Genomic DNA, 11550 nt, shown 5'->3' on the forward strand with positions numbered 1-11550 from the left:
AACAAGGGCAACAAAAGGGAAAAATAGGCTCCAGGAGCAATGGATTTGTAGTACAGGCACCAAGTCCCAGCAATAACACTGGAGGCAAAAAAACAAACAAAAAAAAGAACAAACGTCAGTCAGGGAAGCTGCCCAGTGGTGCTGCAGCACAAGGCCGAGTTCCTTCCCCCGTAGCACGTGAAATAAAAAGGGAAGGAGGCTGAATATCGAGGGGTGCGGCTCTCCCCATACAGGTACCCTACACTATGGCAGCAAGGTCGCCCCAGACGCAGTCCCGGCTTGGGCCAGCTCTCTGCCTGCCACAAAGGCCCCAATGCTGGCTCAAAGAGGCCCCCTGCTGGAGAAGGCACTACCCTCTGTGAATCAAGGTAAGGGGCCTCCAACACATGCACTCTGGGAGCTGGGTTCACGGACTTGAGGAGCAGTTACCCACGGTGTCCTCAGGGTGGAGCCTTTCCTGGGCCATCCTGCACCACTATATGCTGGAAGCTGGTAGTCCAAGGTCAAGGTGCCGTCAAGGTCGCATTCACTTTCTTGGTTCCCAGGCCATTGGCACCTTCCTGTGGGAGGAAGGGAGAAGGGAGTGGTGGAGGGGGGGAGGAAGGAAGGTCTCTCTGGTGTCTCTTCTTCTAAGAGCATGGACTCCATCATGGGAGCAGGAGCAGAAGACGGTTCATGCCTTCCACGTGTAAGGCCTTGGGTTCAAGCCCTGGCACCACATGGGGGCAGCTTGAGTAGCAGCACCAGGGGCCTCCATGGATGGTAGAGTGGTGCTATGATGTCTCTCCTGTTTCTCTCTCCCTCCTTTTTCTCCCCATCCCTCTCACCTCTTTCAAAGAAAAAAAAAACTTGTGTTAGGGAGGTGTCTCAGCGATATCTCACCATGTGCAAGACTTGGGGTCACTGCCTGATGGAAATTTTTTTTAATGGGCAGGAGGCATATCTCACAGGGTAGAGAGAGTGCCTTGCCCTGTTTGTGACCTAGTGTTGAACCCCGTCACCACAGAGGAATGCCATAACAGTAGGGGAAGTTCTGGTGCTGTGGTGTCTCTCCTATCGCTTCTCTCTGCCTCTCTGTTTCTCGCCCTCTATCTGGAAAAAAGAAAGAAAATAAAAGTCTACCTGGAGTGGTGGAATTGTGCAGGCACAAATTCCTGACCAAAAGACAATATAAAAAAGAAAGAAAGAAAGAAAAGGTAGTCGGGTGGTAGCGCAGTGGGTTAAGTCCAAAGTGCAAGGACCAGATAAGGATCCCGGTTCGAGCCCCCGGCTCCCCAGCAGCAAGGGAATTGCTTCACAGATGGTGAAGAAGGTCTGCAGGTGTCTATCTTTCTCTCCCCCTCTCTGTCTTCCCCTCCTCTCTCCATTTCTCTCTGTCCTATCTTACAATGGCGACATTAAAAACAACAACAACTACTACTACAACAACAATAAAAACAACAAGGGCAACAAAAGGGGAAATAAATAAATATTTAAAAAAATAAAAATAAAAAAAGAAAGAAAAGGTCTGATGATTCTCACCTTGGTTGTTGGTGGAAAGTGTCCCCATCTCTGAGGAGTACACTCATTAACAGGGGCTCAACAAGCAGATCTTATCACTCAGGAGCTGTTTGGGGGCTCAAAAGCATCTTCCAGAATGGACAGAAGCGCTGCATGAATTCAGGATGGCTGGGGGTAGAGGGGATTAAAAAAAAAAAAAAAAGCATCTTCTTTCTGTGAGCCTACTTTCACTTACTTAACTTTCTCTGCCTTTCAGTGGATAATGACCCGCACTTCATCATTTACCTGCCGAGAAGCCATCAGAATATCTGTTTTAATATTGACTCAGAACCTGGCAAGATCCTCAGTCTTATTTCTGATCCAGAGTCAGGTAAAGCTGAAAGCTCCGGGGAATGCTTCCACACCACTCCCTCCTTTCTGTCTTGAATGGAAGAAGACAGTGCTCATATCAGCACAACGCCCCTGTTCTTCAAACACTGGTGACTGCTGATACGCATTATACACCTGTTCCTTTGTCAGCTATTTCAGGCAAATGACTGACTCTCAGTATGAACTAGCAGGTCTCAGTATGATGTCGTCAATTTCAGGTATAAGGAAGCATTTTTAGAGAGTGAGCGGTACAGGGGATAAAACTTTACCTAAGTTCCAAAGCAAAATAATATGTCTCCTCAAAGCATTGCATTTTATAAATTCATAAAATTTAATTTTAAAAGGCATACAAGGAAGGGGGTGGCTCAGCAATAGAACCCATATTTTGCATGTGTGAAGCCCTGGGTTCAGTCCTTGACACTAGTCCAAGACAAGAAAGACAAAAATGGTGGTAGCAGAGACTGCATAATGGTTATGCAAAGAGATTTTCATGCCTGAAGCTTCAGAGTCCTGGGTTTAATCTCCCACACCACAATAACCCAGAGCTGAGCAGTGCTCTGGTAGTAGTAATAGTAATAATAATAACAACAATAATATGATAATTCAAAGTCTAAATCATACTACCCTTTAAAAATTAAAATTATGCAAATGAGACATCAGCAATGGCAGAAAGCTGCTCTGGTATTGCTCACTCTCTATTTTACCCCCACTTAAAGAAATGTGGGGGGGCTGAGTGGTGGTATGTCTGGTTGAGCAAATACATAACAGTGTACAAAGACCTGGGTTCAAGCCCTTAGTCCCTACCTTGAGGGGAGAAGCTTCAGTTCGGTGGAGCAATGCTGCAGGTGTGTGTCTCTCTCCATCTCTGTCTCCTCCTTCCTGCTTAATTTCTCCATGTCGCTGTTCTAAATAAATAAACGAATCAAATATTTTTTTAAATGGGAGGGGGCTGGGAGGTTGCACACCCAAGTAGAGAACACATGTCACAGTGCACAAGGACCTGAGTGATAAGCCCCCTGTTCCCTCCTACCTGCAGAGGGAGGCTTCACAAGTGGTGAAGCAGTGCTGCAGGTCCCTCTCTCCCTCCTTCACTCCCTCCCCTTTCATTTTCTCTGGCTCTGTCCAAAAGTAAATAAATAGAAAGATAGACAGACAGATAGACAGATAGACAGGTAGACAGACAGATAGATAGATAGATAAAACATTTTATAAAAGGAATTCAAGACAGGGAGTCAGGTGGTGGCGCAGTGGGTTAAGCGCACATGGCGCAAATGATCCTGGTTCGAAACCCTGGCTCCCCACCTGCAGGGGAGTCGCTTCACAGGCAGTGAAGAAGGTCTGCAGGTGTCTATCTTTCTTTCCTCCTCTCTGTCTTCCCCTCCTCTCTCCACTTCTCTCTGTCCTATGCAACAATGATGACATCATCAACAACAATAATAACTACAACAATAAATCAACAAGGGCAACAAAAGGGAATAAATAAATAAAAATAAAATTTAAAAGGAATTCAAGAGAAAAAGAAAACCTTTTCTGGGCCAGTGAGATAGTTTATGTGGTTAGTGCTCTGCTTTGTCATGTTTGAACTTGGCCTCCACCGCACTGAAGGAAACTTCAGTGCTGTGGCCTCTTTCACCTTCTCCCTCCCTCCTTTCCCCCCTTTTTCCCTCCCTCCTTCCCTCAAAACAAAAACAAAACCCTCTTCTCCTGTAGGAATTCTGGTCAATGGCCAGCTTGTTGGTGCCAAGAAGGCTGAGAATGAGAAACTGAGCACCTATTTTGGAAAGCTGGGCTTTTATTTCCGGGATGTCGACACAAAGATAGAAGTCAGCACAGAGACCATCACCCTGAGCCGGGGCTCCCGAACATCCATCCTGTCCTGGTCCGACACGGCTCAGGTCATTTTTCAGAGGCAAGTGTTGTCACATCTGTCCCACACACAGGACCATGCAAATCAGTCACATAAAACCATTTACTTAGGGGCCAGAACGTATGGCTGAGTGCACATGTTATCATGCGCAGGGGTCTCAGGTTCAAGGCCTCTGCCCCCTAAATGTAGGGAGAAGTTTCATGAGTAGTGAAGCAGGTTTACAGGTATTTCTCTATCTCTTTCCCTATCTTCCCTTCCCTCTTAATTTCTCTGTCTAATCAAATAAAAGGAGGGAAAAAAAAGGGCCACCAAGAGCGGTGGATATGTAATACAGGCACACAGGCCCTTAGCGATAACCCTGGTGGTAATAAAAACAAATAAATAAGTCATTTATTTAAGGGCTGAGAGATAACACACATTTGTGTGCAAGAGGTCCTGGGGTTTAATTTTTAGCACCATCAATAACCAGAGCTGAGTGCTTTGGTCTAAAAAAAAAAAGCAGAAAAACAAACAAAAAAAAGTCCATGGTTTCACTTTTCATGCTGTGTGTCTGAAATTTACATAATATAATGCAGTGTTACTTTGATTTCAAAGGTCACCAGATGCTTGAAGTAGTGGGTATTTACTTCTTGACAAAAATAGAGAGATCTCAGCAAATGGTGGGTTTATACTGAGGAATGGTGAGCTGCCACAGCGGGCGGTGGGGGGTGGGGGTGGTAGTGAAACAGGTGCTAATTTTCTTTCTTTCTTTCTTTCTTTCTTTCTTTCTTTCTTTCTTTCTTTCTTTCTTCCTTTCTATTCTGGGGTGTCTGGCATAAGATTTTTTTAATTTAATTAATTTATTTGTAGAATGGAAACACTGACAAAACCATGGGATAAAGCGAGGGGTACAGTTACCACCGCCAGAACTCTGTATCCCATCCCCTCCCCTGATGGCTTTTCCTATTCTTTATCCCTCTGGGAGTATGGACCCAGGGTCATTATGGGGTGCAGAAGGCGGAAGGTCTGGCTTTTGTAATTGCTTCCCTGCTGAATGTGGGCACTGACAGGTCAATCTATACTCCCAGCCTGTCTCTTTCTTTCCCTAGTGGAGCAGGGCTCTTCTTCTTCTAGCGTTTGCCCTTCTTCCGTAGCCAGTCAACAGCGTCAGGTTGAGCCTGATGTAAAGTTTCGAGACCTCCTTTCGGGCTCTGAAGAAGCGGAGCTCCAGGACATTAATGGGGTCGTCTGCCCAGGGAAGTCTGGTTGGCATCATGGTAGCTAGCATCTGGAACCTGGTGGCTGAAAAAGAGTCAACATATAAAGCTGAACAAATTGTTGACTAATGATGAAACTAAAGGCTGGAATAGTGCAAATGAAGATTTGGGGTCTCCGTTTTGGAAATAGCTAGTGGGCCTATTTTAGGTAGAGGTTCTGCTTTTCTTTGATGCTCCCCTGAACCTTACATGATGGAGTAGAAGGCCAAAATGATCATAGAAACCAGAAATAACTTGCCTAGTAGAACACACACCTCAGTATCTTCAAGACCCTGGGCTTAAACCTCAGCCCCACGTGGGAGCACCATAGACAGCACCAGGGAAGCTCCATGGATGGTGAATTAATTGGTGCTGTGGTGTCTCTCCTTCTCTCTCTTTCCTTCTTGCTTCAAAAAAAAATTTTTTTTTTGCCTCCAGGGTTATTGTTGGGGCTCAGTGCCTGCACTACAAATCCACTGCTCCTAGAGGCCATTTTCTCTTTTTTTCTTGTTGTTGTTGGATAGGACAGAGAGAAATCAAGAGAGGAAGGAGAGACAGAGAGGGAGAAAGACACCTACAGACCTGCAGACCGCCTGTAAAGCAACCCCACACACACAGGTGAGGAGAAGGGGGCTCAAACCACGATCCTAATATCGGTCCTTGTGCTTCGTGCCATATGCACTTAACCTGGTGTACCCCTCAAAAAGATTTTTTATAGAGGTATAGAGAAAAATAGAGACAGAAAGAGGGAGAGCCAGGGTGGGGGTAGATAGCATAATGATTATGCAAAGAGACTAATGCTTGAGGCTGCAAAGTCCCAAGTTCAATCCCCCCCCCCCCCCAATCACAAGCCAGAGCTGATGAGCAGTGCTCTGGAAAAGTAAAAATTAAAAAAAAAAAAAAAAAAAAAGGAGAACCACAGCATGACGCTTCCTCCAATGCCCTCCAGTGAGGGCCAGGCTTGAACCTGGGTCACGTGACGCACATGGCAGAGCAATGCACTACCCCAGTGAGCTATCTTAGTGGCCCTCTCTCTCACTTTCTATAGTACAAGAATGAGAAAATTAGCTGGGAGAAGGCCACTGAATGGTGGCATTGTGCATGTGCGAGGCTCTGGCACCACCTACAAAAGATGAAGAGGAAATTTTTTAATATTTATTTATTTATTCCCTTTTATTGCCCTTGTTGTTTTATTGTTGTAGTTATTATTGTTGTTATTGATGTCGTTATTGTTGGATAGGACAGAAAGAAATGGAGAGAGGAGGGGAAGACAGAGAGGGGGAGAGAAAGACAGACACCTGCAGACCTGCTTCACTGCTTGTGAATCTACTCCCCTGCAGGAGGGGAGCCAGGGGCTCGAACTGGGATCTTTACTCCAGTCCTTGCACTTTGTGCCACCTGCGCTTAACCTGCTGCGCTATCGCCCAATTCCTGAAGAGGAAATTTAAAGTGATTGAATAGTAGATCCATGACAGAGCGTTTACAAAATGGAACCAGAGAGATAGCTCACAGGGTATGGCACCTGCACTGCCATGAATGGGCCCCAGGTTGAAGCCCTGACACCACATGGAAGGGGGCCATGGCAACTGAGGAAGCTTTGATGCTGTGCTGTCCCTTCCTCTCTCCGACTCTCTGAATGAAAATGTGGCATCAAGAAGTCATCAAGGGGGCTAAGTGGTGGCGTACCCAGTTAAATGCATATATTACCCAAAGGCAAGGACCTAGGTTTGAGCCTCTGCTCCCCACCTGCAAGGGTTCTGCTTAACTAAGGAGCTGTAAAGCAGGTTTGCAGGTGTCTGTTTTTCTCCCCCTCTCTCCGTCCCCTGTTCTCTCTCAATTTCTCTCTGTCCTAATAAAACTTAGAAAGAAAAAAAAAGGACAAAATGGCTGCTGGGGAAGCAGTGGATCTGTAGTGCTGGCACTGAGCCCCAGCAATAATCCTTGTGGCAATAAAATAATAATAATAGTAATAATAACAACAATAATATCATTAGTCCCTACCTCCCAAAGCTAATTTGAATAACCAAGAGCATCTCAATCAAGGTGTTTAAAAAGAAAGTGAAGGAGGAGAATGGGTCTGTGCTGGAAGCCTCACTCCTTGTCCCCCCCCCCATTGCTCTCCCCCTAGGGTGCTTGTCTCCGTGAAGAAGGAGCAAATGGTGACAGTGGCCCTGGGGGAGGAAGTGTCTTTCTCGGTCCTACTGCATCGCGTGTGGAGGAAGCACCCGGTTAATGTAGACTTCTTGGGCATCTATGCGCCCCCCACCAACAAGTTTTCACTGAGCGTCCACGGACTGATAGGTATGGGAGCCCACAGGAGACGCCGGCAGGGAGGGGGTGTCTGGGGAGCCCAGGGCAGTGCAGGTCTTCTCCTCCGTGGAGAGAACGCCTCTTTTGTAAGCGTGAGGGAAGAGCTTGCTTCTATGGTGCTGCTAGCATATGCATTTATTAAGGTATCATCACGAGACAGAGAGCCAGCTCTGCTCCAGCACGGTGCCCAGGGCTCTGACATCAGTCTTCGCACTGCCAGCTGCACCTCTCTGAGATATAGTTTCCATAACTTGAACTCAGCTCTGGGTGCTAGCTGAGACCCTTCAGGGGTCCCAGTCACTGCCAGCTGGCCAGCCTCTTGAGTCTGATGACCTGCTCCTCCCCCATCTCTCCACCCTGGGGATGCTGGGTCACATGTCCCCCACCCCCAGGCCAGTTCACGCAGGAGCCAGAGATCCGGATCTCCAGGGAGCGACTGGGGAAGGATCCTGCAAAGCCCGAGGCCAACATGGAGGTGAAGGGACATAAGCTGCTTGTCACCAGGTAGGCCTCAGTGCTCAGTGTCTGGAGAAAGGAACTGATGGGACGGGCCTACAGAGCTCCCTGGCCCAAGTTTCTTTCCTTCCTCCCTCCCTCCTTTTCCCCTTCCTTCCTTCCCTCTTGTTCTCTGAGTTAATGCTTTCAGCATTCACCTCGCCAAAGTAAATGTTTAGGTGGGTCAAATGTGTCGGAAGTGGAGGTGCTCCTGCTGACCTCACCATCTCCTCACAGAGGCTTGCAGAAAGACTACCGGACCAATGTGGTGTTTGGCAGCAATGTGCCCTGTTGGTTTGTGCACAACAGCGGGAAGGGCTTCATCGATGGGCATTACAAGGACTACTTCGTACCAGGGCTCTACAGCTTTCTTCAGTGGCCCTAGCGGCCAAGGCTTTGGAATGGGATGGACAAATACACCTTCCCTATCACCTTTGCAGCCATTCTCTGCCTCGAGTAAAGCAAAGCTAACCAGGTAGCATGGCAGGTCATAAATAAATGCTTTATAAAGGGTTCGGACTCTGGTGTGTTTTCAGAGGTCAAAGTGATAATTCAGGTGATGCAAAGGAAAACTGTTTCCACCACTCAGGTGAGGCCACTGTGATGATGTCACCATGAGGGGGTCAGGTCCTTGCCATGCAGGTGGAGTCAAGTTTTTTAGATTTTACTTCATATGAGAGATCCACATGGGGGTGGTGATTAGAAAGAGCACATGCATGTGAGCAAGTGAGGGCAAACGAGCTAGAGCATCACTCCAGCACAGGTGGTGCCTGGAACTGAACTGAGAACCCCAGGAATGAAAGTCCTGGGAGTCAGCGGTAACACATGGGGTTAAGCACATGTGGCTCGAAGCACAAGGACCGACGTAAGGATTCCGGTTTGAGCCCCGGCTCCCCACCTGCAGGGGAGTTGCTTCACAGGCGGTGAAGCAGGTCTTCAGGTGTATATCTTTCTCTCCCTGTCTTCCCCTTCTCTCTCCATTTCTCTCTGTCCTATCTACAAAGACAGCATCAATAACAATTACAACAATAAAAAAGGGTAACAAAAGGGAAAAAATATATATGTGTGTACACACACACACACACACAAAGTCCCGTGGTCTGGGAGGTGGCACAATGGATAAAGTGTTCAACTCTCAAGCTGTGAGGTCCTGAGTTCAATCCCCGGCAGAGTGATGTCTGGTTTTTTTTTTTTCTTTTTTTTGCCTCCAGGGTTATTGTCGGGGCTCGGTGCCTGCACCACAAATCCACTGCTCCTGGAGGCCATTTTTTCCCTTTTGTTACCCTGGTTGTTTTACCATTGTTGTGGTTATTATTAACGTTGTTATTGATGTCGTTGTTGGGTAGGACAGAGAAATGGAGAGAGGAGGGGAAGACAGGGGGAAAGATAGATACCTGCAGACCTGCTTCACCACCTGTGAAGCGACTCCCCTGCAGGTGGGGAGCCGGGGGCCCAAACCGGGATTCTTCTGCCAGTCCTTGCGCTTTGCGCCATGTGTGCTTAACCCACTGTGTTACCGCCCCCGCTTCTATCCCTCATTAATAAATAAAATATTTTTTTAAAAAAGTCCCTTGCTCTACTGACTGAGCCACTGCCCCACTCAAAATGGAGTTCATGTTTATGTCACTAGTTACTTAGGATGTTCAGTCAAGAGAAGTTGTTTGGTGAATATGCAGTAAGAACAGACGGTACTGGCCTTGGTGTCTGGTAGTTGTATATACTGAAGCTCTGTCCCCTTCTGTCATGATGGCCTTGCCAAGGCCCTGGGGATGGCAGTCTTTTTTTAATTAATTAATTAATTTATTTATTTATTGCCTCCAGGGTTATCGCTGTGGCTCGGTGCCTGCACTAAGAATCCACTGCTCATGGAGGCTATTTTTTCTCTTTTGTTGCCCTTGTTATCACTGTTGTCATTATTGTTGCTATTGCTGTCACTGTTGTTGGATGGGATAGAGAGAAATCAAGAGAGGAGGGGAAGACAGGGGAGTGAAAGATAGACACCTGCAGACCTGCCTCACCACTTATGAAGTGACCCACTGCAGGTGGGGAGCTGGGGACTCAAGCCAGGATCCTTATGCCTGTCCTTGAGTTTCATGCCATATGCGCTTAACCCACTGAGCTACTGCCCGCCCCCCAGTCTTCTTTTAAATGTGGTGCCAGGGCAATGAACCAAAGGCCTCCTACACGCAGGTGCCAAGCACCCTCTCCACCCACCTTTTTTTTTTCTCTTTTATATCTTACAAAGAAAGCAAAACAGCACCACTCCACCCTTCACGGAGCTCCCCCTGTGCTGTCTGTGATGCCCTGGTTTATGTCTGGCATTTGAATCCAGGGCCTCCTGTATGGTTGAATGTGCCCTACACTGGGCGAGCTACCTCTCCAGCTCCTTTATTTGGAGAGCTCCCAGTATGGGTCAGTGAGACTCAATTCCAGGTCAGCTTGGGCTGGGATAAAGGGTGCAAGATACAGATGGAGATTCTGGCCACGACCCTGAAGTTGTGAGAGACTCGGAGTGGAGCCCCCACGGAGAAGAGCAAGGGCACAGCCTGCGATCTCAGCAGCTGCCTCTGGATCCCACTGCCCTGGAAGCCAGCCAGAAAGTGTGTGCAGTAGGTGGGAACTAAAACTCCCTCTACTCCTATTTTTTTGTATTAGCAACTATGAGGTAGGCTTCCTGTCTATTTTGTGATTGTAAAATGGTGTAGCCGTTCTGAAACAGAGCTTGGCAGTTCTTGGTGAAATAGCTCACTCAGATAGTGAACTGCATTGCAGGTTTGAGCCTGGCTCCCACTGCATTGAAGGAAGCTTTGGTGCTGTGTTCCCTTCCACTCTTTACCTTTTCTGTCTCTGTCTAAAAAAATAATATCAGTTCTTCTTCTAGCGTTTGCCCTTCTTCCGTAGCCAGTCAACAGCGTCAGGTTGAGCCTGATGGAAAGTTTCGAGACCTCCTTTGAATCTGGAGAGGTGGCAGTCATTGACTATGTGGGTCATAGTCTGTCTGGAGCTGCAGGGGCAGTTCGGGTCGTCTCTGGCTCCCCAGCGATGGAACATAGCGGTGCACCGGCCATGGCCTGTTCGATAGCGATTGAGGAGGGCCCGATCATAACGTGCTAGGTCAAAGCCGGGTTGACGCTTGCAGGGGTCTGTGATGAGGTGTTTGTTCTTGACCTCAGCTGACTGCCAACTCTGTTTCCAAGAGTCTGGAACAGAGAAGTTCAGTGTAGGCGTAGGGGACCAGATTGGGTGACGAGACGTCAAGCGTTGGACAGGGTGGGCGAAGATATCCGCGTATATTGGCAGGTCCGGTCGAGCGTAGACATGGGAAATGAACTTAGATGATGCCGCATCCCGACGAATATCTGGCGGGGCGATGTTGCTAAGAACTGGCAGCCATGGAACCGGGGTGGAACGGATGGTTCCAGAAATTATCCTCATGGAGGAATATAATTTGGAATCGACCAAGTGGACATGGGGGCTACGGAACCATACTGGGGCACAGTATTCTGCAGTGGAATAGCATAATGCCAGAGATGGTGATCGTAGTGTGGAAGCGCTCGCGCCCCATGAGGAGCTGGCCAGTCTTGCAATGATGTTATTCCTCGTGCCCACCTTTGCTGCAGTTTTTATAAGTATCAGTATGACTCAGCAACTCCACACCTAGTTACAGAAAGCCTATGTTTGCCCAAAATCTTGTACAGCAGTGTTCACAGAAACATTATTCCTAACAGAGGGGGAATAACAAAATGCCCACCAATTACTGGACAGTAAGAATGT

The 11550-nt window shown here is 47.7% G+C and overlaps 1 protein-coding gene across 1 annotated transcript in view; it reads left to right on the top strand.

Annotated features, from left to right (window-relative positions):
- Nucleotides 1-8289, top strand: part of ITIH2 (inter-alpha-trypsin inhibitor heavy chain 2) — a 43808-nt gene extending 35519 nt beyond the window's left edge. Inside the window, exons 16-21 of the mRNA XM_007534724.3 lie at nucleotides 234-368; nucleotides 1757-1870; nucleotides 3580-3778; nucleotides 7100-7272; nucleotides 7674-7785; nucleotides 8014-8289. Coding sequence (XP_007534786.1) covers nucleotides 234-368; nucleotides 1757-1870; nucleotides 3580-3778; nucleotides 7100-7272; nucleotides 7674-7785; nucleotides 8014-8161 — 881 coding nt within the window. The 3' untranslated portion in view covers nucleotides 8162-8289. The remainder of the gene's footprint in view (nucleotides 1-233; nucleotides 369-1756; nucleotides 1871-3579; nucleotides 3779-7099; nucleotides 7273-7673; nucleotides 7786-8013) is intronic.
- The last annotated feature ends 3261 nt before the right edge of the window (nucleotides 8290-11550 follow it).

The sequence above is a fragment of the Erinaceus europaeus genome, chromosome 6, assembly GCF_950295315.1.
Source record: "Erinaceus europaeus chromosome 6, mEriEur2.1, whole genome shotgun sequence".
Lineage (NCBI taxonomy): Eukaryota > Metazoa > Chordata > Mammalia > Eulipotyphla > Erinaceidae > Erinaceus > Erinaceus europaeus.